General features: G+C 48.0%; 3 protein-coding genes and 1 long non-coding RNA gene across 9 annotated transcripts in view; 2 read left to right on the forward strand and 2 right to left on the reverse strand.

Annotated features, from left to right (window-relative positions):
• Perm1 (PPARGC1 and ESRR induced regulator, muscle 1) overlaps window positions 1-15,405 on the reverse strand; it is a 21,171-nt gene extending 5,766 nt beyond the window's left edge. For both annotated transcript variants that reach the window (XR_009590387.1, XM_021656220.2), the window contains exon 1: window positions 14,574-15,405. The gene's annotated coding sequence lies outside the window, so the exon portion shown is untranslated. The remainder of the gene's footprint in view (window positions 1-14,573) is intronic.
• On the forward strand, window positions 12,364-13,862 carry Isg15 (ISG15 ubiquitin like modifier). Its single transcript, XM_021656234.2, has 2 exons — window positions 12,364-12,498; window positions 13,329-13,862. Exons 1-2 carry the CDS (start codon window positions 12,496-12,498, stop codon window positions 13,812-13,814), a joined length of 489 nt encoding a protein of 162 aa, XP_021511909.1. The 5' UTR covers window positions 12,364-12,495; the 3' UTR covers window positions 13,815-13,862.
• A 125-nt stretch (window positions 15,406-15,530) lies between the features above and the next one.
• The window catches only part of Agrn (agrin), a 29,847-nt gene continuing 17,998 nt past the window's right edge, over window positions 15,531-27,379 (forward strand). For 4 of the 5 annotated variants that reach the window (XM_060378870.1, XM_021656182.2, XM_021656177.2 and 1 more), the window contains exons 1-2: window positions 15,532-15,806; window positions 17,552-17,813. In XM_060378870.1, coding sequence (XP_060234853.1) covers window positions 15,600-15,806; window positions 17,552-17,813 — 469 coding nt within the window. In that variant the 5' untranslated portion in view covers window positions 15,532-15,599. Of the gene's footprint in view, window positions 15,807-17,551; window positions 17,814-27,379 lie in introns of all 5 variants that reach the window. The other variant, XM_021656167.2, reaches the window with a different exon arrangement.
• On the reverse strand, window positions 17,854-27,196 carry LOC132652920 (uncharacterized). The gene is made up of 3 exons (XR_009590388.1): window positions 27,087-27,196; window positions 23,863-23,967; window positions 17,854-18,063 (listed from the first exon to the last, which is right to left on the reverse strand). It is a non-coding gene; the product is annotated as an uncharacterized LOC132652920 (long non-coding RNA).

A 27,379-nucleotide genomic window follows, 5' to 3' on the forward strand; every position in this document is an offset into this window, starting at 1 on the left:
CCCTATGATCAGCACTATGCAGGTTTCCCTTCCCAAGAAAAAGGAGACCTATGCTTCCAGCTCATTGTGAAACTTTAGTCCCACCCCACCTACCACCTACATGTCTTATGTTCAACCTTGCAGACAACATGCTGACCTAGATCTGACATCCAGGGCTCATGGGAGCCTCCTGGACCTTGCTAAACCTGCCAATGGGACTAGAAGAATGGTGCATTCATTGCTCTTGTGTAGGACTCCCCAGATGGACCTCAAAACAAAACAAAGGAAATGGGCAAGATCAAGGGGACTAACTGTAGTCAGTGGGGGGAAAAGTGTATTAGTGGAATAGTCCTAAAACAGGGTGGCCACTGTACTTCAAGAAGACCTGGGAAGAGCATCCAGCATCTGTGCTGAGCTCCTTGCTAGGCTTCTAGGCACGTTTCTGTAAACTCATCCATCCCAAGATGGGTACTAGGAGGCCCTTCTTTCTGAAGGGAATGAGACACAAAGAGGGAATTTCTACACAATCAACACATAACAGAACAGGGTCCTTAAACTCTGCTTGTTTGTTAACACTGCCCAGGCTGACCTCAAACTTGCTTTAGAGCAAGGCTGGCATCAAACTTGCAATTCTTTTATGTCAGCCTCCAAAGCTCTAGGATAATAAGCATGTGCATCTCAACACTGCCTATCCTCTTAAAGAATTATTGCTCTAAGCCGGGCATGGTGATGCACACCTTTAATCTTAGCACTAGGAAGGCAGAAGCAGCTGGATCTCTGTGAGTTCCAGGCCAGTCTGGTCTATATTGCAAGCTCCAGAACAGTCAGAACTACATAGAGAATCTCTCAATCTCTCTCCCTTTCTCTCTTCCCTCTCCCTGTCCCTCTCCCTGTCCCTCTCCCTTTCTCTCCTCCCTGCCCCTCTCCCTCTCTCCCTGTCCCCTCCTCCTCTCCTTCCTTCTCCCTCTTCCTCTCCTTCCCTCCCTCCCTTTCTCTCTCTCTGTCTCACACACATACACACACAAGCACACAATTATAGCCTTAGGCATGGTTGTGCATGCCAGTAATTCCACTTAGGAGATAAAAACAGAAAGATGAGGAGTTAAAGGGCATCCTCAACTATATACCAACTTTAAGGCCAACTTGGGCTATATAAGATCCTCTCTTTAAAAACAGAAAAAAATGAAAGATGTCTTTGACTGCTTCAAAACCCATGAAAATATTCTTGCTTTATTTTCCCAAGCCAGTTGGTATTGGTGTCTCAGCACACTGCTTTGTTCTCAAAAGGGTCTACGAAACTCAGCATTGTATCCTACAAAGACAGCATTGTTACTTTATCATAACTTAGGAGATGCACACATGTGGGTCTGTGTCTAGGGAAATGGACTTTTGAGATAAAACAGCTCTGGAAGTCTGGGTTGGAGTGAGGGATGATATAATCTGACACAGGCTTTTTAACAGATGCTTTGGCTTTCCCACGTAAGAGTACAGGGTCAACAAAAGGGAAGTGGAGATAGTAGGACTAGGATAGAAAAGGGTCTTATTTTGAAGCCAGGAGAAAAAGCTTTGCAGAAACAAGCTTCACAATAGTTGGCTCAGCCTTCAGAGAAAAGCCCTTTCTTCCATTTATACCTCAACTATGAACCTTCTTTGTGAGAGGTTAGGAGCAGATGTTTGTCTAAGGGAAAGGATCTGTAACTATTCTCAGCCTAAGCAGGAAGATGATATGTTCATAGCACAGCTATCTTGTAGAAGACACAGTTACATCAATAGTGACAGCAGCCTGGTCAGTAGGCACAACAGATGAGCTGGCAAAAGGAAGGATGGCTTTCATGTTCTTTGACCAGGGAGAAACAATAAGTCTGCAGTAAGACCAAGCAGAAATGGACAAAGTTTTGCCTGAAATGCCACGAGAGGGCACCAAAATTCTACTGTCAAAGGAAAAAGCCAACTTTCAGCAAGTTGTCTTTTTGCCTGCACACACACACACACACACACACACGCAAATAAATAAGTAAATAAAGGTAGTTTTGGTTTTATAAAAGATTTATTTTAAAATAGTATTAACACAGGATAAACTGCAAATGTTTAAAGTATACAGCGCTAGATTTTGACATAGGTATTCAGTTAGGATGTTAGTCTCCAAAGAGCCTGTCACCCAGGGCTATTTTTTGCCCTGGTGATTCTTTCTTCCTCTCCCCTCAAGGGGAGGAAACCATTGTCAGTTTTCTGTTACTATAAAGTGGGTCACCTTGTCCAGAATTTTATGTAAATGAATCATATGTTGCAGCAATCTTTCTGAAATGAGCACTCCAACATCAATGAGAGTAGAAGAGACATTAATTCACCAGTGGAGCAAATCCATGATAGCTCCTAGAAGGCCTCATATCAGGTCCACTTTGCATTCTTTTTTTTTTTTTTAAAGATTTATTTATTTTTATTATGTATACAGTATTCTGCCTGAATGTATGTGTGCAAGCCAGAAGAGGGTACCAAATCTCATTGTAGATGGTTGTGAGTCACCATGTGGTTGCCGGGAATTGAACTCAGGACCTCTGGAAGAGCAACCAGTGCTCTTAACCTCTGAGCCATCTCTCCAGCCCCGGTTTTTTTTTTTGTTGTTGTTGTTTTAAGATTTATTTATTTATTGTGTAATCAGCGTTCTGTCTGCAAGTATACCTGTTTGCCAGAAGAAGGCCATAGATCTCATTATAGTTGGTTGTGAGCCATCACATAGTTGCTGGGAATTGAACTCAGGACCTTTGGAAGAACAGCCAGTGATCTTACCCTCTGAGCCATCTCTCCAGCCCTCACTTTGCATTCTTGTTTTATACTTTAAACCCACAAGATAGGGCAAATAAGCAAGCAGACTTTTACAGAAGCATACTGTCAGCAGGTTGTTAAGGGCAACAATCTATTGTTTCCGTTATTTCTCCAAGTCATTCTTTTCCAAGTAGCAAGTGAAGTCATCCTTGGCAAATGGGCAGCACAACCAGTGCTCTACGTAAATCACTAAATAAATCAGTGTCTAATAACTGGTATTCTCCATCTTATTCTACTTCATATACAGTAGATATTGGCTTGCACTGTCTGAAAGATTATAGTTGTGGTTGTTTGTTTGTTTTTTAGGTTTATCCACTCTGTTGCATTCATCAAATTTGTTTTTTGAGACAGGGTCTCACATTGTAGACCACCATGATCTCAAATTCAAGGGAACTTGCTGTCTCAGACTCTGGAGTTCTGAGATTACAAATGTGATTTACCATAGCTGGCTTAAATTTATCATGTTTAAAAATTGGGGGCCAGGGAGCTGGAGAGATGGCTCAGAGGTTAAGAGCACTGGCTACTCTTCCCGATGTAATGAGTTCAATTCCCAGCAACCACATGGTGGCTCAAACCATTTATAATGAGATCCGGTGCCTTCTTCTGGCATGCAGGTTTGTATGCAGACAACATTGTATACATAATAAATAAATAAATCTTTAAAAAAAAATTGGGGGCCAGGTATGGTAATACATACCTTTTGTGGTGTTTGTTTTTTGGTGTTTTGAGGAAGGGTTTCTGTGTGTAGCCTTGGCTGTCCTGGACTTTGTAGATAAGCTGGCCTTGAACTCACAGAGATCCACCTGCCTCTACCTCCCTGAGTGCTGGATTACAGGCTTATGCCACCTTGTCCAGGTCCAGGTAGTGATACATACCTTTAATATCTGCAGATGCAAGCAGATCTCTGTGAATTTGAGGCCTGCCCGATCTACATCAAACGGCTATATGATAACCCTCTGTCTCAAGAGAGAGAGAGAAAAAAAATGTCTATAGTTTCTTTTTTAAATTGTTTTTATTTTAGGTTCATTGGTGTTTTGTTTCCATGTATGTCTGTGTGGGTGTGTCAGAAGCCTTGGAAGTTACAGACAAGTAAAGGAAAATCAACCAGTGCTTTTTCCCACTGAGCCATCTCTTCAGCTCCAAATTCTATAGTTTCTAAAGCAGGGTCTTACTGTGTAACCCTGGTTCGTATGCAACTCGATATGTGGACCAGGCTGGCGAATACAGAGATCTGCCTGCCTCTGCCTTCTGGATGCTGAGATTAAAAGTATATACTACCATTGTTTTGCTGGTCTTATCTTAATTTGACATACAAACTAGAGTTATCCAAAAGAAGGGAAATCTAATTGAGAAAATGCCTTCCTAAGAGCTGCTGTAAGGCATTGTCCTAATTAGTTATTGATAACAGAGGGCCCAGCCAGTTTTGAGTGGTTCTATCCCTGGGCTAGTGGTTCTGGGTGCTAGTAAGAAAGCACACTGAGCTAGGCATAGTGGTGTATGCCTGTAATCCCAGAACTCTGGGAGGCAGAGGCAGGTGGATTTCTGTGAGTTCGAGGCCAGCCTGGTCTACAGAGTGAGTCCAGGACAGCCAAGGGTATACAAAAAAATCCTGTCTTTAAAAAAAAAAAAAAAGCTAGAGACACAGCTCAGCAGTTAAGAGCACTTCCAAAGGACCAGAGTTCAATTCCCAGCACCCACATGGTGGCTCACAACCATCTGTAACTCCAGTTTCAGGGGATAAGCATGCATGGGGCACACACACATAAACGCGAATATAATAAATAAATCTAAAGAAAAAAAAAAAAGCAGGCTGAGCAAGCCATGGGAAGTAAGACAACAAGAAGCAAGCACCCTCCATGGTTTCGGCATCTGCCCTTGCCTCCAGGATCTTGCCCTGTTTGAGTTCCTGTCCTGACTTCCTTCAGGGATTAAAGTGTGTTAAAGTGTAAGCTGAATAAACCCTTTTTCCTCAACTTGCTTTTGGTCATGGTATTTTGTCACAGCAATAGAAACCCTTTCCATGCCCAAGACTTTTTAGGCTTATTTTATATGTATATGTGGACTTGCATATGGTGGTGATATGAGAAGGACAAATCATGGAGTTGATTCTCACCTACCATTTTCGTGCCAGGGATGAAACTCATCAGGCTTGGAAGCAATCACCCTTACCTACTGAGCTAGCTCACTGGCTGTTTTATGACAAAACTTTTCCTGGGGAAACACAATACACACATCTACTCACCCCAGATAGGGACACTCATGACAGACCGAAGTGCAGATACCACCAAAGTACAACTTGGTGACCAATGAGCTTTACTGGGGTTAGTTACAGGAATATGGGTGAGGGCTACTTCCAGAAATATGGGTGAGGGCTACTTACAGAAATATGGGTGAGGGTTACTTACAGAAATATGGGTGAGGGCTACTTACAGAAATATGGGTGAGGGTTACTTACAGAAATATGGGTGAGGGTTACTTACAGAAATATGGGTGAGGGCTACTTACAGAAATATGGGTGAGGGTTACTTACAGGAGCAGACAGTTACCTACAGCACTCAAAGATAGCTGGCTGCATTACCAAAGCTAACCCTAGTATGGATGACAGCTCACAAAGCTAGGAACCTGGCGCACACTACACAGCCTGCCGGCAGCTTAACAAGTGCCCCAGATGATATAAACCTCCTCCAAGCAGCTCCATTGGTTTCTGCTTCTTCTTAGAGTCTTTGTAGTTTGCCTGGTCTGGGTCTTGGCAACTGGTCTTGTCTTAGAGACTTCTGCAGCTCAGCTTGTCTGAGTGTCTTATTTGTAGTTTGTCTCTGCTAGTCAAGAGGGACTCTCAATTTTGATTGCTTACTCTATAGGGAGGGATCTATCTGTTTAGTTTCAGGGACTTCCTGAAGCTATTTTGAGTTGTTTACTTTCCTGTTTAAAGAGCTTCCCTGCACAATGGAAAATTTCAATCTAGGAGGAAAATGTTACACAACACTGATCCACTTTTAAAGGTTTCACTATCTTCACATAATGCAATAGTCAGAGGGATAAAGCCCTCCATACAGCAAAAAGAGACTTCAGCGTACATTTCATAGCCACACTATAGCAACATACATGTAGTTTGCATTTTTGTCCTAGTCTGTAGTTTATCTTTTTTTATTTTTAAAAGTATCTTTTAGAAAGTAACATTATTTATTTATTTATTTATTTATTTATTTATTTTATAGTCAAAGTCTGCTATGTAATCAAAGCTGGCCTCAAAACTGAGTGCCTCCTGATTCAACCTCCTAAGTACTAGAATTTCAAATGTGTACCATCAAGCCCAGGTGTTGTTGTGTATACCTTTAATATCAGCACTTGAGAGGTAGAGGTAGGGAGACCTCTGTGAGTTCAAATCCAGCCTGGTCTACATAGTGAGTTCCAGGACAGCCAGAGCTACTTAGTGAGACCCTGTCTCAAAAAAAGAAAGAAAGAAAGAAAGAAAAAGAAAGAAAGAAAGAAAGAAAGAAAGAAAGAAAGAAAGAAAGAAAGAAAGAAAGAAAGAAAGAGAGAGGAAGGAGGGAGAGAGAGAGAAAGAGAGAAAGAATGAGAGAGAGAGGGAGGGAGGGAGGAAGGAGGGAGATAGAGAAAAAGAGAGAGAAAGAAAGAAAAAAAAGAAAGACATCAAATGTGTGCCACTACCCATAGCTGAAGCTCTTAGTTCTCTTTTTCTTTCTTTCTTTCTTTCTTTCTTTCTTTCTTTCTTTCTTTCTTTCTTTCTCTCTCTCTCTCTCTCTCTCTCTCTCTTCTTTCTTTCTTTCTTTCTTTCTTTCTTTCTTTCTTTCTTTTATGACAGTCTCACTATATAGCTCAGCCTGCCTGGAACTCAATAAATTGACTTAAAGAGATCCATTTGCCTCCCCCACCCAAGGGCTGAAATTATAGTGTCAACATACACAGCTAAAGCTCCTATTTTCTTTTTTTTTTTTTTTTTTGTTTTTTTAAGACACATGTACAAAATGTAGTCCCATGTAGTCCTGACTGTCCTGGAGCTCACTATTTAGACCAGGCTGGCCTCAAACTTACAGAGATCTAACTGTTTCTGCCTAACGGCTGGGATCAAAGGTGTGTACCACCAAACACAGTAGAAATGCCTTCTTTTAATGAAATCAGTATGTCCATTTTCCTATTCTACAGATGGTAGATGAGAAGCTTCCTGTTGACTCAGGTGTGCACTTCATTCCGTGAGTGCTTAGCAAAGTGTGATGAGGGTCAAGTATAGGACTTCAAGCATCCAACTGTCATCCTCCTACCTCCATACTCACACATCAGGCTCTCTGCTAATAGCAGCCCAGAAAGTGCAGCTGAACTGCTAGCTGAGTGTTAAAGTCAGTCTGGATGCCACAGACATCTCTGTGGTAACCACACAGAAAGCGCTCATCCTCCCATCATTGAGTAGTCCCTTCATCTTTATTCTCTAGTTATCATAGATAGAGGAGCTATTCCCAGACTCAACTCCTCTGACTTCTGTCATACCCCATGACCTCTGGGTGATCTTGGACCTATAATACAACCTTCAGGGATTATATTGGTGTTTACAGCTTCTGTTCCTTATATTTTCCCAAAGAATTATATAGAAATTATCTTCATTGCTGGGTATGGTGGCACACACCTTTAATCCCAGCACTTGGAGGGAGAGGCAGGTGGATCTCTGAGTCAAGGCTAGTTTGGTCTACAAAGCAAGTCCAGGACAACCAGGGCTCTGTTACACAGAGAAACCTTGTCTCAAAAAGCCAAACCAAATCAAACAAAGCAAAACTAAACAAAAAACAAAACCTAAACAAACAAACAAAATTATCTTCATTGCTATAGAACAAAAACTAAGTCACTGGAAATGGAAAACACTTATCTCACAGTTCCTGAGGGGAACTATCAAGGAGTGGCTGAGCTGACCTTTGTTACTCAGTCTTTTAAGACAGGAAGACCTGGTATGGCTTCAGTTTAGGCTCATTGTCATTGATATTGACATGAGGGCTCTGGTCTGTTCTGCTTTCTGTAGAAAGAAGTTCTGGGATCAAATCATTGGGTCACCCTTTTGTTGCTGTGAGGAAACCACCGGAGAAGACTGCTAAGAAATGGGTTCAAGCTAATATAAAGTCTTTATTAGCTGGCCATTGACTGGCCACTGGGTGTTCAAGACCCCATTGCGCTTCCAAGACTTTATCAGATTGAGCTTTTAAGCACAAAACCCACATCCTGGTTCCACACACCTCAGTTAGACAGAAGCAGAACTACAGATCCCCTGGAACAGGAGTTACAGACAGTTGTAAGCTGCCAAGTGGGTGCTGAGAATTGAACCCAGGTCCTCTGAAAGAGCAGCCTGTGCTCTTAACCGCTGAGCTGTCTCTCTACCCCCCCCACTTTTTTTTTAATCAGGAAAAAAAAATCCTCCCCCCAGTACTTCTTCCCAGTCACCTTCCCACATTGAGACAAAACTTGGTGACTGTCACCTTCCTGGCTGCCTCTCTTGTTGCGCCTATCATATCCGAGGATGGACTCGGATATCACTTCTAACCAAAGCAAAGCCAACCCTATAATTTGAGGAAGTATGAATATCTATACCTGGGCTAGATGAAGGACTTGCGAAATGAACTTGTTCAGGGCTGCCTGAGCTAGGAAGTGGTACTACTGAACTACACCTTTCACAAGACAAAACAAAACAAAAAAAAAAAAACACGACACAACTCTGTAAATAAGTATTCTCTAGTACAGTATGGACATCAAGGCTGCAGCCCTAGGACATGTCACACTTCATCCCCCACCATAACCTCCAGGATCAGCTCTGCTCCTGGAGCAGGTTACTGGAGTCAGCAGTAGTTAAAGCACACCAGCGAAAGCTCAACAGCGAGCAGAGCCGTGGAGTGACAGCAGCAGTGGGCCACATGAGTACCTTGGGCTCCTCGGCCTCTGAGGCTGGGAACAGCAAAGCTGGGCAGCCAAGTAAGTGGAAGCACAAGCCGGCTAGAACACTCTCACAGCCAGCCAAGTGAGCTCACAGATCACCTAGGCAAGGTACTCTTTGAAAAGTGCCCAGTACTTGCCCAGGATCTTCGGGTCGGTGCAGTGCCACTGCTAGAGCAGCAAGAGCCAGAGTTGGTTCCTGCAGTGGTGGTCCTATACACTTCTCAACCTCCGTGCAGTGTCACTCACACACCACCTGTCACTGGGCCCTGTAGGTTTTGCAAATATCTCACGGTCATCTCCAGGATGTCAGCTGTCTCTAGTTTGTGTGCCGGGAGCACTGGAGGCAGGAACGCAGAATGGGTGGCAAGCCAGAGAGGTACCTTACCTTCTTGGATTTTAGGCTCTGAGAGCCACAGTAAGCCCTGAGAACTTGACTCTTCGAGTGCTTCATCCCACCTCCCTCACCCCCATCCTTCCTATGCGCGTTCTTGTTGATAGTCTGGAGCAAAACCATTCTTGCAATTATATGTGCTCACCGCCCCTTCTCCACAATCAGCTTGGAGGACTATTAGGTGGAGCAGCGGCTAAGGCTGGTGCTTCATTAGTGGTGAGACTCTCGCCTTCCCTGGGATGTCCACAGTCTACCTGGGGCCCTAGTGAGCACAGAGTTGGTGAACTCCTACAAGCTTGAACCTCAACCCAGTTCATTGAGGGCTTAAATAAGGCAGTAGAGCGTCGGGGCCTATGAACTCTTCTTGGCTTCAGTTCCCACATTCTTCCCAGCCAATGGGAGGCCGGCCTACCGCCCGCCCTTTCTAGCTCTTTTGTGCAGCCAATACTGACTGATGACAAAGGTGAACCCAATGCCAAAGTCCATTACAGAGAGGGCAGTGCACCAAGAGAAGAGCACTCTGGTTAGTAAGTGGGCCGGGCAGAGGCTCCTGGCTCACGTCCACTCTGCAAGGAAACACTGGTAGATAAAGGATGCAGTTCATGGTCACCTTGTAAGAAATCCAGAAGGAAATTTCTCCAAAGGCTGGAAGACAAATTCTCAGGATGAGAAGCTCAGACCCATTGATCTCCTCATGGTCTCACCCAAGGCTCTAGTAATTTCAAGTCACCTCCTTGTCTGTTCAGCTGAATTATTATTTGCTCATGTGCAGTATAGTTTCCAGCTAGGAGCCTGTAACACAAAGGCTTTGGAACAAGCTTTGGTAGAAAGGTGAACTAAACCTGTCACCAAGGCTAGAGGGAGGTCAACTGGTCCCTGTCAGCTATCTGACAGGTGATATCAGCTGATACCACAAAGCAATGGAAGGACAACTTCATGTAAGGTAAAGATATCAGTGATGACAGAAACCAGATGATGTCATGGAGATATAATGATATATTATGGATTATCCCACTGCTAACTAAGTCCAGCAAAGAAGAACTCAAAAAAATGAGGACAAGGGAGGCATAGTTTCACATGCCTTTAATGCAGCAATTGGAAAGCAGAGGCAGGAAGATCTCTGTGTGTTCAAAGCCAGCCTGGTCTACACAGTGAGTTGCAGGCCCTATCTCAAAACACAAACCCCTTCAAAAAATTTGAGAAATTCAAAATCTTTTTTTTTTCCCCCAGAGGAGTATAAGAAAAACAGGTCCATTATTATTTTCATGGTTGCAATTGGAACTCACTCTGTAGACCAGGCTGACCTTGAACTCACTGAGATCCACCTCCTGAATCCTGGGATTAATGGCATACACCACCACTGCCTGGTTTGAAAATGCCACATTTCATTCAGTTTTTTGTTTGTTTGTTTGTTTTGGTATCTATTATTTATTTGAGACAGGGTTTCCCTGTGTAGCCCTGGCAGTCCTGAAACTCTCTTTGTTGACCAGATTGGCCTTAGACTCACAGAGATCCATCTGCCTCTGCTTCCCAAGTGCTGGGATTAAAGTTGGGCCACCACCGCCCAACTTGAAAATGCCTCTTCTGTTGAGTGGTTCTAAGGCCTTCACAACTGGTTCTTCAAAGAGAGGAAGCTTTCAAGAGGTCGGGTGGAGGGAATGGCACTTGCAGAGTATTCTAGAAAGGAGGTACAGTGAAGAAGCCAGGGACTGCAACACAGAGGCTTCTTGCCCCAGAATGGGTAGGGGAGTCTTGAAGAGCTTTTCTGGACAACAGAATAAGCCAGCTTGTGCTGGAAAGAGGTCTTCATCCATCTAGTGTATGAGATTGATGGCTGGAAGGTAGTCTCTGACCACTGTTCCAGAATCCTTGAAAAGAACCATACCTAGGTGTAGAGTTGATTTTAATACAGCAACATGGCTTGAAACCAGATAGTGGGGTAGAGAAATCAGCATTTGAATGAACAAGGGTAAATTGTATACACTCCACAAGAACATTATACCAACAGTTTGGTTTGGGTTTTGTTTTTTTAAGACAGGGTTTCTCTGTATAGCCTGGTAGCCTTGATTGTCCTAGACTCACTTTGTAGACTAGGCTGGCCTCGAACTCACAGAAATCCACCTGCCTCTGCCTCCTGAGTGCTGAGATTGAGAGACCAAAAGATTAAAAATTAGCAGCTATTATTAATATGTAAGGCCTGAACTAGCTGGGTGGAGAAATCCAGGAATGCCGTGAGGGGAAGAACTGCCTTACTGCATTCTTTCCCCACCCACTAGAGATATAGTTGCTAGGAAACTGGCCCATCCCCCTAGGGAGGGACACCAGATCATTAATGGTCTGGGGACCTTCCTATAGCCAGTCAATTAAAAAAATGTAGCATTTTGACCAATAGATGCTTGCCAGGCAGGAATCACCCCTGCCTTGAGCATGCTGGGAGGGACCAGAATCTTTAAATCACCCAACTAACCTGAGTACAGGGCTCTGGGCTCTCACTCAGAGGTGGGGGTTGTGAGCCCAAGCTGCAGCTTGTAATGATTTATAATAAAAAGAACCTCATGTATTTACAGCGCAGTCTAGTTATTCCTGGTCTTTTGGGGTTTGCGAACTGGGCAGAACAAGATCACAGGCCTGTGCCACTACGCCCACTTTTTTTTTCTTTTCAAGACAGGAGTGTGTGTGTGTGTGTGTGTGTGTGTGTAGCCCTGGCTATCTTGGAACTCCCTCAGTAGACCAGGTTAACATTGAATTCAGAGATCTACCTGCCTGTGTCTCCCCAATGCTAGGGCTAAAGGTGTGCACCACATGCCCAGCTATAATAAGATCTTAGTAGACTGTTCTAGAATAGGAATGCTTCCCTCTACCCGAAATCTGATAACTATTGTCCTAAACTAATAACCAATAGTAGTTGTCTTTGGGCAATTCTGATTATCACTATACAGTCTCTGAATTAATTATTGTGATGTTTTTCAAGATAACTAGTTTCCAAGTTTTCAAATGAAAACTAATTTTTTTTTTTTTTTAATTAGGTTCTGTTCTGACTTCCACATGACTAGTAAAGGACTTGAAGTGCTAGATGTTTAGGGAGTTTCAGAGCTCACAGGCCAAGTTGTGTGGGCTTGACCCTTGACAGCCAGTCCCTTTCCTTCCCAGACACGGTTTCTTTTCATTCAGTTTTGTTTTTCCCATTCATTGAAAAAGGGAAAAGGAAACCGAAACAGAAGGCAACTCCGGTTTCTGTAGACTCCGCCTCTTGACAGTCACAGCTCACACTTAAAAGAGCTGACCCAGTCTCTGGCTCTGAGAGCCAGAAGCTGAGACCTGCAAACTCCTCATTTCCTGCAAGGGACCTAGTGCTAAAGCCTACAGCCATGGTGAGTACAATTTGAGGCTGAGGCAGGTGGGTTCCCTCTAACTGACTTTCCTCTGTTCCTTGATAGGGTCTTCCAGAGGCAGAATAGTCACAGTGTGGGAACAGAGTATAGTTGCTCAAAGCTCACTTCTATGGAGGGACTAGGTTCCTAGTCTGCTTAGCTATGCGAGTCCTTGATTCCCTTAGGGCTGGACCCAGAAGGATATCTTGGTGAGTGAACTGAAACAATGTGATGGTTGTGGGAGGCTGATCCTTTAGAACTGACTCCTTTGTATCATCCACATACCTGGATGGTTTCCTCTGAGGGAGGAGAGGATGTGGGTGGGACATGGGAGCCAGACCCTATGACCAGTGTTTTGCAAGTAGCCAAAGAAATCTCTAAACCAGTGGTTCTCAAGCTGTGGGTCACAAATCCTTTGGAGGTCAAGTAATCCTTTCACAGGGGTCACATATCAGATATACTACATGTCAGATATTTACATTATGATTCATAACTGTAGCAAAATTGCAATTATGAAGTAGCAATGAAAATAATTTATGAACTGGGCGTGGTGGCACACAGCTGCAATCCCAGCACTGAGAAGCAGAGGCAGGCAGATCTCCGAGTTTGAGGTCAGCCTGGTCTACAAAGTGAGTTCAGGACAACAAAAGCTACATAGAAAAACACTACCTCAAAAAAATAAAATAACAAATAATAATAATTATTATTATTATTTTATGGTTATGCTCACTTCAACTCAAGGAACTGTATTAAAGGGTTGCAGCATTATATTAGAGTCTGAAGCATTAGGAAGAATGAGAACCAATGCTAAACCCCTGTGATGCTTGCAGGCCTGGGACCTAAAGGTGAAGATGCTGGGGGGTGATGAGTTCCTGGTATCCCTGACTAACTCCATGATGGTGTCAGAACTGAAGAAGCAGATTGCCCAGAAAACTGGTGTGCCAGCTTTCCAGCAGCGCCTGGCCCACATGGCTTCTGGTGAGATGCTGCAAGACAGCGTCACCCTTATTAGCCAGGGACTGGGTCCTGGCAGCACAGTTGTGCTAATGGTACAGAACTGCAGCAACCCTCTGAGCATCCTGGTGAGGAATGAAAAGGGTCGCAGCAGTATCTATGATGTCTGCCTGACACAGACTGTAGAAGTGCTTAAGAGGCTTGTGTCCCAGAAGGAGCAAGTACAAGAAGACCAGTTCTGGCTGAGCTTTGAGGGAAGACCCATGGAGGACAAACAGCCACTGGGAGAATATGGCCTAAAGCCCCAGTGCACAGTGATCATGCATTTGCGCCTGAGGGGCGGGGGGGACAAGTATGTCTAAGGCCCCTATCCAGAGCAATGTTGGTAATAAAAGAGACTGGGATAAAAAGTTCTGCCTCCTATTTGTTTGTACTCCTTCAGAAATGCCTATCCATCCATGGTGGCAAGGTCCTGGGTTGCTAAGTTAAGAGACAAGGACTTCATAGTTAAAGCCTAGTGAGGAAATTCCCCTCCAAACTCTTTGGATAATTAATTCACTTCTAGAGAAAGACACTTTTGCTGGGACCCAGTCCTGAGCCTCAGCCAGCCCCACAACAACTGTTTCCCATCTCTACTTATGGCTCAGGGACAGGGCAGGGCAGGTCCTTACAGTAACAGGATGAGGCTCCTAATGAGACCAGTTGCTCTCCAGATTCTTTGAAACAGTGAAGGAAAGTTCTTGGATCTGCCTGAGTAGGCTGTGAAGGAGGGTGATGCATTCTTTTGTGGGTGTTCCTAGTCCCACTTGTACTAGTCCACAGAGGGTGGGACAGGGTCTCACCACTAACATCAGTCAGCTGCTGTTTAGGAGGTGGTGGTTAGCAAGTATACCTCATCAGGGCTATAGAGAGGCCACTAGTGGCAGGTAGGGGGTCTCACCTGTCTACAAAGGAAATCATATCTCAGATATGAGGCATCAAATTTGGAAAAGTTTCACCCCCTTCCTGCCTGATGGTTCTTTCTCGTCTTTTCCATCAACTTGCTCAGGCTTTGAGTGGCCTAAGGCACCTTTAAGAGAATTTCAGTGGAGACACCCTCTGGTTGGTGTGTTTGTACTTACCTGTATCAGGTGGCCCCAGATCTAGTAATGTTGGTGCCCACTGTGTGGATGTGACCTCAAATCTTCATTGACCACTCCCTTTCCTGAAGCCTGCCGGAGTCCTGGTGGTGGAGTCTTTCTCAGGAGGAAGAGCTTCTGCCTTTCACAATTCACTCTGGCTTCTGGTTGAAAAGCCTGTGGCCCATACACAGCAACCTCAGTCTTCTCTTTCCTTCAACCTTTTGTAGATCCAGCGCTAGCTTGTCTCCCCTGGGTCTCAGTTTATACCCTGCACCTAGCCAGGCCAAGTTGGGTTGGTCCACAAATAGAGAGAGAGATGAGTCGGGGACGTAGTAGGTTTCACAGCACAACTGAGAAGGCAGGCAACGATCAACTTAGGGGCATCCGATGTACTACAGAGCTATGGGGTAGCTGGTAGGCGGGTCTGAGCGCAATTCAGACTAGTCACCACAGATCGGTCACCTGCAGGGGGCGTGGCCCTGCTGGGTCGCCTTAGCGCCTATGGCGGGCCGGGTACTGCTGCAGGGAGCTCTGTGAGTAGTCCTAGCACGAGGCGGACCTAAAGGGCGGAGGAATGAGAGGTCCAGCTTCGTTAGCTTCGCCTGTCCACAGAGCTCTGCAGCTCTCGGCTCCCTGGAGAGCCCCTTGGAAGTCCCAGCACGTCGCCCCTAGATTATACATTAACCTTTTTTCAGCTGCATTTCCTGGTGGGAGGACAGTTTAGGCGGACGGGGGAGGGGCGCCCGGCGCCACGCCTTCCCCTCCCCCAAGGCGGCCCGCCACCCACCGGGCCGAGGCTCCCGCCCCAGTTCGGCGACGCAGTCTCCGGGCTTTGTTCGCCGCCCGCGCGGGTCGCAGGGAGCGGGGGCGGGCTGAGCTCCCGGGGGAGGGGCGGTGCTGCCTAATTCCCGCCCCTGGCCCGCCCCCACGCCGTCCGCCCTCCCACCTTCTCCGCCTAGCTGCGGTCCAGTTCTGTCCTGCCCCCTGTACAGTCTGGCCGGCGCACTCTCCTGGCCGCCTTCCGCCATGGCCAGCCTGCGGCGGTGTTTCCCGACCCCGCTGCTACCACTGCTGCTGCTCTTGGTGGTAGCCGCGCGCACCCTGCCCGGCGCCAGCGGGACGTGCCCGGAGCGCGCCCTGGAACGGCGCGAGGAGGAGGCGAATGTGGTGCTCACCGGCACAGTGGAGGAGATCCTCAACGTGGACCCAGTGCAGCACACGTACTCATGCAAGGTGGGCCCCGACAGGACCCCACGAGACCTCAGCCCTCTGGAATCCCAGCCCGGGGCCCTTTTCCCCGTGGTTCCCATGTCTGAGGCCCGCCCTTCGGGTGCTGGCCACCCTGCTGGGACCCTGGCCCCAAGCCGTGGGAACGAGCCCGAAACGCTTTCTGTAGCCCGAGTTCGAGCTCCCTTGGCGACCGACAAGCCTCCGGGTGGGGCACCAGGTCCCGGAAAACTCTGAAGCTCAGGGCGAAAGTTACTGCGGTGCCGCTGTGGTTCCTCTCACTGTGCCCAGGCCCCAGTTGCAGTAGTGGCTGCCCCCCCCTCCCGCCGCCCTCCGCCTCGTCCAAAACCTGTGTCTTGTTGGAAACAAGTGTACATCCTCGCCAAAGAAAAGGAATAGGGTTTCGGGAGGTGTGAGGTGGGAATGGACTCGGACGGTGGTGAGGCCTTTACCAGGACAAGAAGGGGTAGTCTGCAGAGAGGAAGGGGTGTGTAGTCTAATCCGCAAGTCTGAGGAGCCTACGTAAGGTGCTGCAGGGACTGGGCGTCGGGGAGCGGGAGCAGAGGACTATGACTGAGTCTACCGTGCATGAGGACAGGGGCAGGTGTTCCGTACTAGTCCTGGAAGAACTGTTTCCCTACCATACAGTAGGAAAGTCAGCTCTGCTTCAACTAAAGCTGAATTTGAGAACACCTTGGAATAGGTATGGCGGGTACCTTCAGCCCCATTGCTGGTTCTCCTAGCCCCTCAAATCACTTCACTAGAAATAGGATTTTTCTTGCTCTTGGGCATGAGAAAGATGGTGACTTCTTTCAGAGTAGTGTGTGTTCATGGGATCCCCCCGCTGGGCCCCCTCCTCTCCCTGCCAAGGCACTTTGCCAAGTCCCTGCAGGATTTTCCCGACTTCCTCCCTGCTGCTCCTGGGTGTGGCTGGGGTGGGGGAGGTGTGAAAACTGTGTGCGTCCCCCGTTTGGGTTATCTCCCACAATAGTTGGGGGGGGCAAAGTAGATGAGGTTCTCCAAGTCCTTTAGGTACTGCAGGAGCTAGGCAGGTAGACAAGCTGCCCATTGTCTTTTTTGCTCCTTCCATTCCAAGAGTCCAAACCCCCAGAGCACCTGAAGAAGGGGAAAGGGGCCCCTTCCTTGAACTCCTTTCCAAAAAGTGTCTGGGCTCCTGGACTTGTCCTGTGGGCACTGCAGGTTACGGCCTCCATCCATGTCTGTCAGAGTGGGTGCCCTCGGGGCCCCAAAGGAAAAGGTGGAGGGTGGGGCCGACTTGCATTGCCCAAACTTGACTTTGTTGTTCAGAACTGCCTTAGCTGCACAGACTCAGGCAGACTATGGAGAAAAGAAGTGGGTCTTTACTTCCTGGCAGAGGCGTTAGCCCACACACAGGGTTGTGAAGATCCCAGCTAGGATATTACTCTTAAGTCCCTTCACCTAAGCTGTCTGGTCCTGAGTGGTAAGTCCTAGCTGAGATGGACCCTTATGGTGGGACTTGGGCTGGTTAGACTGGGGTGGGAGCACAGCTAGGTGGTATACCTTTTGGTGTGTCATCTCATACCCAGCAGATGTCTACTTCACTGCAGCCTTTGCTGAGGGGCAGACTCACAGAACTTTGAACATCTCTGCCCTCGGCTGGAGTCCACTGTGAACACTGGCTTGAGCTAGTGAGACCAGAGTGGGGACAGGGCCCATGTGTCTAGTCTGGAACCCTATCCCTTTTTACTTTTACCTCCGTGTCCACTCAGGTTCGAGTGTGGCGGTACTTGAAAGGCAAAGATGTGGTGGCCCAGGAGAGTCTGCTGGATGGTGGCAACAAGGTGGTAATTGGTGGCTTTGGAGACCCCCTCATCTGCGACAACCAGGTGTCCACTGGGGACACTAGAATCTTTTTTGTGAACCCAGCGCCACCCTACCTATGGCCAGCCCACAAGAATGAGCTGATGCTCAACTCCAGCCTTATGCGGATCACTTTGCGGAACCTGGAAGAGGTGGAGTTCTGTGTGGAAGGTGCGTGGTGAGGGTGTTCCTTAAAGGGCCAGTGGCTTGCTTATAATGACAGAAATTTTATGGGATCTGAGGGTGGGGTACAGAGGACAGCTTGCCACAAGCAGGAGAGTGAACCATCCTGTTGTCTGTTGTCTACCTGTGATTCGGCGTCACTGCTCTTGGCTTCATCTTCATCCACACAGATTAGACACCCCAAGCTCTGATAGTAGCTGTCTTTGTTTGGTCTTGGAGCCATAAACAAACTGCTGCCCTGCAAAGAAACAAGTGTCTCTGCTTTTTCTCCCTTTTTCCTCAGCACTCCACAGTCCCCCTTGAAAAACCCTTTTCTGCAGAAGTTGGGACCAGGTGAATAAACACCACTTGTCTTATCCCTACAGCAGTCTAAACATATGCCTGGATTGGACCCATATATTTGAATAAACCCCTGTGGTTAGGCATAGGGGATTGGAAGGTGAGGAACTTTCATATGTGTTCCAGAGGCCCACATTTTGTAGAACAGTTCTGTGGGCTTAAGCTGCCATCCTCTAGAAGGTGACCAAAATCACATGACCATCCAGATCTCCCCTCTCTCCTCCTCAAGACAGCCTCAGTTGGTGACGGAAACCCTTAGGTGTAAATATGATACGAATGTTTTTTTGTTTTGTTTTGTTTTTTTTCTCACATCACTAGTATATCCTGTCTGTTCCATGTTGGCTGGCTGCAAAGGGTTGTAGGGCTGGGAACAGAAATTTTCTTCTCAGGGTAGTGGCAAGGGTCATGACTTCTGGTCCTCTGATGTGATATGTTTGCCAGCCCAGAAGACTTATCTCCTTCCTGTCTGTCTTTCTGCTTTGATGCTTGCTTGGCTCTTGGGTGGTGTCTCTGGAACCAATGCTGGCCTTGGGGAACCAGTGTAGGAGGAGCAGAGCCAGAATGGAAAGCCCTGTGGCCTCTCAGCCAGCTATCGAACCAGAGATTCTAGCACTGCTATGGAAATTTGTCCTTTGAGAAATTGGAGCAGGAAAGGCAGGGAGGATATGCCAACTTTGGGTTGAGAAGGGGGCTGAAGAGTAGCCACAGTCTCTTGTCCCCACAAGATCAAGAGTGAATCATTAATAGCCAGGTGGATCTAGGGTCCATGACTCAGTAACTGAGGACTTCCCTTGAGATCAGAGGTCATGGTAGGGAGTTTACTCTGGACAAAACAAGGTTTAGCATCTCACCAAAGCCATCTATGCCCATGTTACACCCTGGCTTTGGTGCTGGTAGAGCCCAGTTTGGAGCAGTACAGCTAGGAAGAAGAATCATGGAAAGAAGGCCTCCCTTGCTCTGCACTTATATATGGCTAACACTTAGGGGTACTTAGCTCCCAAGATTCACAGACCAGCATTTTACCAGCAGAGAGCCCAGGAGTAGCTGGAGGGGCAGGGGGAGCATAACGACAGTGGACAGACAGATATGAGACTGAAGACTCTAGGTGGGAGAGCCAGGAAGGCTGAGGAGATGCCTTAAGGTGTGTAAAAGGTGGGGTGGGGCAGGGCAAGGAGCCTCAACACCACTGTAGGAAGCTTCAAATGATTAGATCTGTTTTGAAAGCAGACTAGGGTGCAACAGGGTAAGTTGTGAGCTAAGACAAAGTCAGAACACCCAAGGAGCCATCAGGGCTTAGGGTCTAGGATGGAAATGAAATATCCTCTTGAGACATCTTCTTGCCCACTGCCCTGAAGCTGGGTCCATTTCCTTAACTGTAGGTGATGAGGCTTTTGAACTTCATCCTAGGTCCTCACCCTTGAAACAAAGCCATCCCTCCAGTGTGACTTCCCATTCTGCCTCTAGGTCCCCTACTCTGCCCCACCCACACTGGAAACTGGGTGAAATCTGGGCCACTCCTGACCTCTTGTTCAGTCTAAGAGCACCTCCAGCCAGCTAGCCCCTCCCCCACCCACCAAAAAAAAAAAGCTCCTCCGGTCCTCTGCCTGGGGAGCCACATTCCTGGCATAACTGGGCCAGGTATGTGCCCTTCCCTTTGCATCACCTTTGGGCAGAGTGACTGTTGCTCCTTGTGGAAAGGGACCCTTCACTCTGACAGTTTTGTCAAGGAAGGGGAGAATCCTCTTCACTGAAGGGTACTGTGCATAGGCCCACTGCTGTCCTCATCCCATCTCTAGGGAAGATTGAATTGGCCCCTCCCTGAAACCTCCAGGAGAGACGCAAGCCTGGCTTGGTGACCTACACTTCCCTAGTAAGAGCTAGGAGCAGAGAAAGGAACTGTTGTCTGTTCCTGCCAGCACCTGGCACAAGGACAGGGCAGGGGGCCAGGGTTGAGTGAGCCTGGCACCTGACCACCCCAGCCCCTCCCAACTGTGAACTGGGGTCTTGGTGACTATACTTCCAGGCCTAAGGTGACCAGATAGGTCCTCTTTGCTAGGTCAGCTATGCAGGGATTTCAGAACAGAGGAGCTCTAGGTCTCAAGGCAGTGGATGGTAGCAGCCTGACCCCCTAAGGATGGCTTCTGGCACTGGGGTTGCCTAGGATGTTTTGAAGGTCCCTAGACTGTTGGGAGAACTGCCCCCTAGGCTAGACTTCGACTCCCATTGCCTTGTCCTTTCCTCACACCTCCCCCACATTCCTTCTGCTGAAGGGGGAGGTGGCTCTCCCTTTTGGACTCCAGGTTCTCTACCACTCTACCGCCTCACCCAGAGTCCTTTGAGGGGCCCTCCCCACACACAGGTTCAGGCTGGAGGCTGCTTGGTATCCCCCACTGCTTTTTTCCCAGAGAAGAGCCTGCCCAGGTAGGGAAGGGCCTCTCTTCCATGCCAGGGAGTTTTGGTAGGAAGTTGGCTGCAGGAATGGACTTGTCTCATCTTTGGGCTCACTGAAGCAGCCTTAGAGGGTGGGCTTTGCTTGCTGGAATCAAAGAGTACTCGCTTATAGGTGAGTGACAGGCAGGATACTAATGGTTCTATGGGAGTGGTCTCCCTTTAGGCAGGCAATAGGCAAGACTGAGCAGGTGGAAGTTACTTTTGGCCTTTTCTATACCGATCCTACTCTTCCATTCCAGAGAAAATGCTCTCCACTGTCTGTCAGAAATGAAGAAGGGTGTTTTGAAACCACTTTTGTCTACGTGGATCTATCTGGACAAAGCAAATTCTGCTTCCACATGCTTGAGCTCTCATAGTAGTCCTGTGGGCATGGGACCCCTATCAGAGACCTGAGGAATTGGGTGATCAGAACACCGACCTAGGTCTGAGGCAACCCACAACCCAGTCCAGGTCTGTGGCTACTCACAAGTTCCTACAAGCTAAAGTAGGAGAGAATAGGATGGAAATATTTAGAGAAGAGGTGGAGGACACACTCAGGACCACAGGTTCAGGAGGATCCTGTATCCCTGATTGGTAAGCACCCTCTATTGCTTCCTATGCCTGGTTGCTATGCACAAGAGGCAGAAGTTACAAGAGGGTGGAAAAAAGCTGTCTTTTCTTCCTTTTGTGAGACTCAGGTCAGCTGTTTATCTCAGGGAGGAGATCGAGCCCCAAGCCACTGAGCCTCTTGGTTGGACTAGGAGCTACCACAATAGTTGTCATAGCAATCCTGCTCATATGGGATATTTACCATCAAGAAGAGGGCTCTGTGACCCTGTACCTTCTGGGGCTCAGGAGTAGGCCCATGTGTGACTATTTTGGAAGCTGGGAGAGTTGTTGTTAAGATCTGTGGTGGAGGATGGGGGGTAAGGGTATCTCACCCCTCCCCTCCTCAGCACCAATCCTGAGAATTTCCTTTGAGGAAGGTCCCCCAGGGACTAGAGATGGCCTCTTCCCAGGAGTCAGGGAAGTCTGGAGGCTCCGTCCTCACAGGCTAGGGTTGTTTCCAGCTGTATGAACTTTACATAGATATGTATGCCTATACCTGTAGTTGGGGGCATGGTAGTTTTCACTATCTTGATTTTTCTGGGTTTTTATTTAAATGGTCAGGTCCTAGCATTTGTTTGCTGTTGGTTCTGTTGGGTCCAGTTGGGTTCATTATCTGCTAGAAAGGCAGGGGTACCATTCGTGAGCTCTGCCTTTAGGAATGAGTGAGGTGAATTGTAAACATTTAAAATCAGGGATGTGTTTTGTGAGCTGCTGTGAAGACAGAAGACCAGGGAACTGGGTCACTGACCTTTACAAAACTGCCAGACCCTGAGGATGACAAAACCCCCTTCCTCCTCTCTGCCCCCTATCTGTTGCTAGCCTGAGATAAGTTAGAGAGCTCCCATCATATCCTAGGTCCCAGAAGATGTAGGCTAGCATTATGCCCGTGCAGGCCCCTATAGCTACAAGTGAGGTTCCAGCACATATGGAAGAACAGAGCACAAATACTGTATTGGTAGAAGGATTTGTCCCCTGCTCCAGGAAGGAAGCCATCAGGTATAAGGAGTGGCTTGTGGTGTCATCCATCATTAATTCTATCAGTTCCTTCTCGAATATGTCCAATCACCACCACTCTAAGGCCTTTCCATATAGAGTTCATGGGAAATATACTGTTGCTGCCACCTCAATAGAATCCTGCTGGTGTTTTGGTGGCTTCTCAAGGAGATAAAGGGGAATGAAAGGAACAGTAGGTGGTTGTTGCTCCCTGAGAAAGGGTAGATAAGATGCTTTGAGTATGAGGCAAGGAAAGTACTAGAAACCTTTCTCCAGTAGCCTGTACTCCTGGCTGAGAAAGCAATCTAATCCCTTTCTGGGCTGGTCTTCCTACCTATTTTCTGATCCCAAGAACTCCTCTAGTAGGAAAGTTCCTCCTTGCTTATCCTAGCCACTTTCCTCTCTGGGTCTGTCTCTGCTTCCTGCCATCTCTGGTCCTCTGTCCTCTTTCCAGCCTGTCCTTCTCATCCTAATATGTGGCTACTGGACCACTTCCGTGAAGCCCTCTGGAAATAAGCTTGTTTCCTCCTGGAGATAGGCAAAGCTGGGTTTGGGTTCACCTAAGGGGCAGAAGTGGCAGCATGAATGTCGCTGCCCTCACTGCCTTTTCACTTGTACCTGTTCATCTGGTAGCTCTTGGACATTCTGGAAAATGTCCTGGAAAATGCCCAGGTCTATGGTGGAACTCCCCAAATTCAAAAGATTGAGAATCTGCAGTAAAGACAGACCCTCTGACAGCTCTGGCCCTACTTATCACTTGGTTGATCTACAAATTTCACTCCACCCATCTGACTTTATCTGAAACTGTCATATGTCTTCTGAAGGCCAAACAGACATACTATAGCTTCTCAGACTAGTTGATTAGTTTGTGGGAATAGCCCTAAATTGAGAAGCCTAGCCAGCCAAGGAAGTGAGAAGAGATAATCTGGCAGCTATGGGCGGCCCTAAAAGATAGTGTTGGGATCAGTAAGCAGGCACTTCTATGGCCAGCCCCAAGGGACTTGATAGACCAGTTATCAGGCAGTTGTGAAGATACCTAGAATACCTGCACATGTCCCTGGGTCACCCTATAAGAGAACTGGGGCCCTCCCCTTTCTCTCTCTCTTCCTTCCGCTTCCTCTCTCTGGCTCTGTCCCTCTCTTTGGCTCTCTCTCTCCCTCTCTCTCTCTCTATCTCCCTCTCTGTAACCCTCACATTTCGCCTATTTCCTAACAGATAGTCCTTTTGTATCACAATTTTTTGTTGTTGTTTTGTTTTGTCTTGTTTGTTTTTTGAGATGGGTTTCTCTGTGTAGCCCTGGCTGTCTTGAAATGCACTCTGTAGACCAGGCTGGAACTCAGAGATTCACTTGCCTCTGCCTCCTTCCCAATTTGTATCCCAGTTATTATTATTATTATTATTATTATTATTATTATTATTATTATTATTTTACATGTATTGATGTTTTGCCTGCATGTCTGTCTGTGTGGGGGTGTTGAATTCCCTGCAACTAGAATTACAGACAGTTGTGAGCTGCCATGTGGGTGCTGGGATCTGGAAGAGCAGCCAGTGCTCTTAACCACTAAGCCATATCTCCAGCCCTGTATCCCATATTTTAATTTAATCCAGCCATCCTTCAGATCAGGATAACTATCCAAGTGGGCAGGTGAGTGTACTCAGATCTTACTTTGGCCTGAAGCTGGCAAGAGGAATTCTGGAGATCCCTTCAAGCTGGCAGTTGATCAGGAGGGCTGAGTACTTCTGTCCAGCTGTGAAGTGCTTATGTCTAAAGCTGAAAAAAGGCAAGGCGCAGTTTGAGACCAGACATCTGAGGTCCAGGATAATACTGTCCTGTCCTGACCAGGGCAGCCCGAACTGAGTCCATCAGGCACCTTTATTAACCTGAGCCTAGAAATCCCCACAACCAAAGAGAACAAGTGGGCATTACCCTGGCTTGACTAGAAGTCAGAGGGTGGAGTGAGTCCTATCGGGGAATTTAGTGTGTGCTGAGGGTCCGGAAAGGCTGCTTTTTCCATGGGCTCCTCTCTGTCATCTAACCCTTAACTCTTTACCTTCTTTTCTAAGGGAGCTGAAGGCTATCTAGAATGGGAGAAGTGTCATCTGCATGAGAATGGGACCAGGGAGCTAACAGTAGCTGCGCTCTGTACCTTCTCCAGGCCTCAGCCCCCAACCTCCTCTGGTCCTGAGAAGAACCAGAGCATAGGGCCACACCCATTAGGCCTGGGAGTGAGAGACAAGCTTGTGCTACACAAAGAATGTCTAGTGTATGTTGTAAGGTGGGAGATATAATGCCTGCAAACTTGAGACTGCTGGAAAGCAGGAGTACTTGATGTCATGGCTCATATATGGTTGCATGTTGGTAGGGTGTGAGCTCAGAGGGGTAAGCCTGGATCAGCATCCCTTTCATTCCTGGGCATGAGCCTGCTGGGGCAGTCTGGGCTGAATAATTTTGTCTAAAGATCCCAAAATAACTTCAGTAGCCTGTGCTCCCCTCCCCCAACTGGCCTGGAGCCTCAAAGGCTCTTTGTTTTTTGAAGGCATCCTGCCCCTGCAGGGGGCTCAGACACTGACTGGGGTTTGGTGGGGCCAGGCTGCCTGCCTAGTTCTCTTTCCCATGGCAAGGCCCAATAGACCTCAAGCCCCAGTCCAGTGTTGCCCAGCGCTGACTAGAGCTCCATATAAGCACTGAAAAAAATAAGTCTATTGAGACCGCTGCAGTGGCAGATTTCAGGGTTTTTGCTTGGTGAAAGGTGGTAAGCAAAGGCCACAGCAAATTTCCCAAGATCCCTGGAGGCTTCTTCTGTTGGCTCTTGCCCAGGGTTCCCACCATCAGTGTGGCTCAGTCTTTTGAGACCCTGGTTCTTGTGCTTTCTGGGACATTCCAGGGCTGAAACAACGTATCTGACAGTATCATGTGGTCTGCTGGGTAATGCCTAGGGTACTTATTCTCTGGTACTGTCTGTTGGGGCAGTGAGGCAAACAGAAGATGTGTATGTCCTGTGTTGGGCTCCCCAATTCTAAGTTCTCTTGGCCTTCTAGGCCAAACCTTTCCCTGGGAGCTAAGAACTTAGACTTCATTCGTGGTAATGGGGGAGATTACTTCTGTGCCACAGGCAGTGCCAAGGTTGAGTAGGAAGCATTTAGGGCCAGAGCTCTCCTGAGGAGAGGGCGAGGCCATCTGTGAGTGGAGTTTTCCAGTAGGTACATGTGATGCTATCCTAGACTGCAGGCTTAAAGCTCAGAAACCCTGATTTATTTTGGAGTTTCCTGCAAGATTTCATTAGAAGAGTGAATTTGGGGCCACAAAAGATGGAAGACCTCTTATCATGGGTGGTGAATGAATGACCTAGTGGAGGGTGGCACTTTGTGCCTGGCCAGGGGATGGAAAGGCCTGGATACAGAGAAGATAAATAATTATCAACTGGGGTAGAGAAACCTGTCTGACAGATCAAAGGGGAGTTGGCACAGTAAGGGCACCAAGTGTCTGGCCAGGGAGGCCTTGGAGAGGTTCAACTGTGAGTAATAATGGAAGTGGAGCCATTTCCTGTCAACGTGTAGTGAGTGTAGGGTCTCAGGGCCCCAGAAAGGGCTGGTTGAAGGACGGAATAGAGGAGCCTCACAGACAAGCCAAGGGCTTCTGTTAGAGAGAGATATGGCCTTCTCAAGATAGACTAAGATGAAGTTTGAGAGTAACCATAAGTGGCTGGCAAGTTGGACTTGCTGACAGCAGATACAGAAGCCTGACTGGAGTCTTGAGTTGTGAGCACTGTGTACCTGTTAGTATCACCCAAGTGTGTGGTATGGGGGCTGCTTGTGTGATCGCAGCTGAGATGAAGACTTAGTAGGAGGGTGGCTATATCACGTGGGGTGGTATAGAACCTGCATACTCTCCAGGCTTGTGGACAGGTGTGGGACAGGGAGGGTGGGAGTTGAGCAGTCTTTCCCAGCAGAAGCCAGGAAAGAAGCCCCTTCACTGGACCTGTGCCTCCATCCCAAACCCTTTGCCGCATGGCTCTGCCAGAGTTTGCAAAGTTGCATGGGGGCAGAAGTGTGCTCCAGGCTCAGGCTCAGGATAGCTGGAGTGGCACAGCTATTTGCATAGGCTTATTTGCACGTTTTCTCATTGCTGGGGAGTTAAGTTGAATGGGTAGCTTAAGGTGTTATTTTTCAGTTACAACGGGAAAGGTAGGTGGGTGGTTTCTGAGCCCATCACCGTACTATTCCGCTTGTACCTACTTGAGCACCTTACATGCCAGCTGGGGCTCCCCCTCCACACCAAGGCAGAGCCTGCAGGAGCAGAAACAATACAGGCACTGGCACAATGGCATGCATAAGCATAAGCAGACCAAATCCCAGAATTTAGTCCTTCCTGCAGGTCCAAGTCCCCTGTGGTGGTACCTCAGGAACCTTTCAGCCCAGCCAGGCATTAAGAGTGATAAGGAAAGATTGCCTCTACCCTCATAGCAGCCTCTACTGACCCTCCCACTTAGCTGCCTCCTGCCCCATCTTTCTCCACAGTCTCCGAAGGGTGGGGGCTGAGCCTCCTCTCCAGGCCCAACCTCTGTTTCCCTATGACAGCACTTAGCCCACTCCTACTTCTCCCTTGTCCTCCAATTTCCAGCCCCATTGTCCTGCCATCACTTGCCCCTCCCTTGGTCCCTGCCCTCTAACAGCACCCTCCCCACACCCTACCTCTACCCAGAGCTGCTCTGCCCCTTTTGTACACCTTGCGTCCTGGTCTTAATCCACCCCAGCCTCTTTGCTCCCAACTGCGACTGCCCCTGGACGCTTGAGTCCCCAGAGACATCTTCCTTTGTCTCTGCTCTCCGGCGCCACCGCCACCACCAACACCACCCCGCCCTCTCTCGGCTTCCCTCACCCCTCACTCACTGCCCCAGCCCATCGAGGACAAGAAGAGCTATACTGCTTGTCGCAGTCGCCGCCGGCGCTGCCGCTGCCGCTGCCGCCGCCGCCGCCGCCGCCGCCGCCGCCGCCCCTGCTACACTGCTACTGGAGGTGGGCAGGCGCCTCCGCGGTTCTTTCTTTATTCTCTCTCCAAAGCCGTTGCTCCTCCCGCTGCTGCCATCGTGCTCCCGCCTCTGCTAGGCAGGAGCAGACAGGCCCTGCATCGGCGCCCCTGGTCTCTAGGGCCTTTCCTGCAGTGCAGACTCCAGGGGCTACTG

The sequence above is a fragment of the Meriones unguiculatus genome, chromosome 3 (assembly GCF_030254825.1).
Source record: "Meriones unguiculatus strain TT.TT164.6M chromosome 3, Bangor_MerUng_6.1, whole genome shotgun sequence".
Classification (NCBI taxonomy): domain Eukaryota; kingdom Metazoa; phylum Chordata; class Mammalia; order Rodentia; family Muridae; genus Meriones; species Meriones unguiculatus.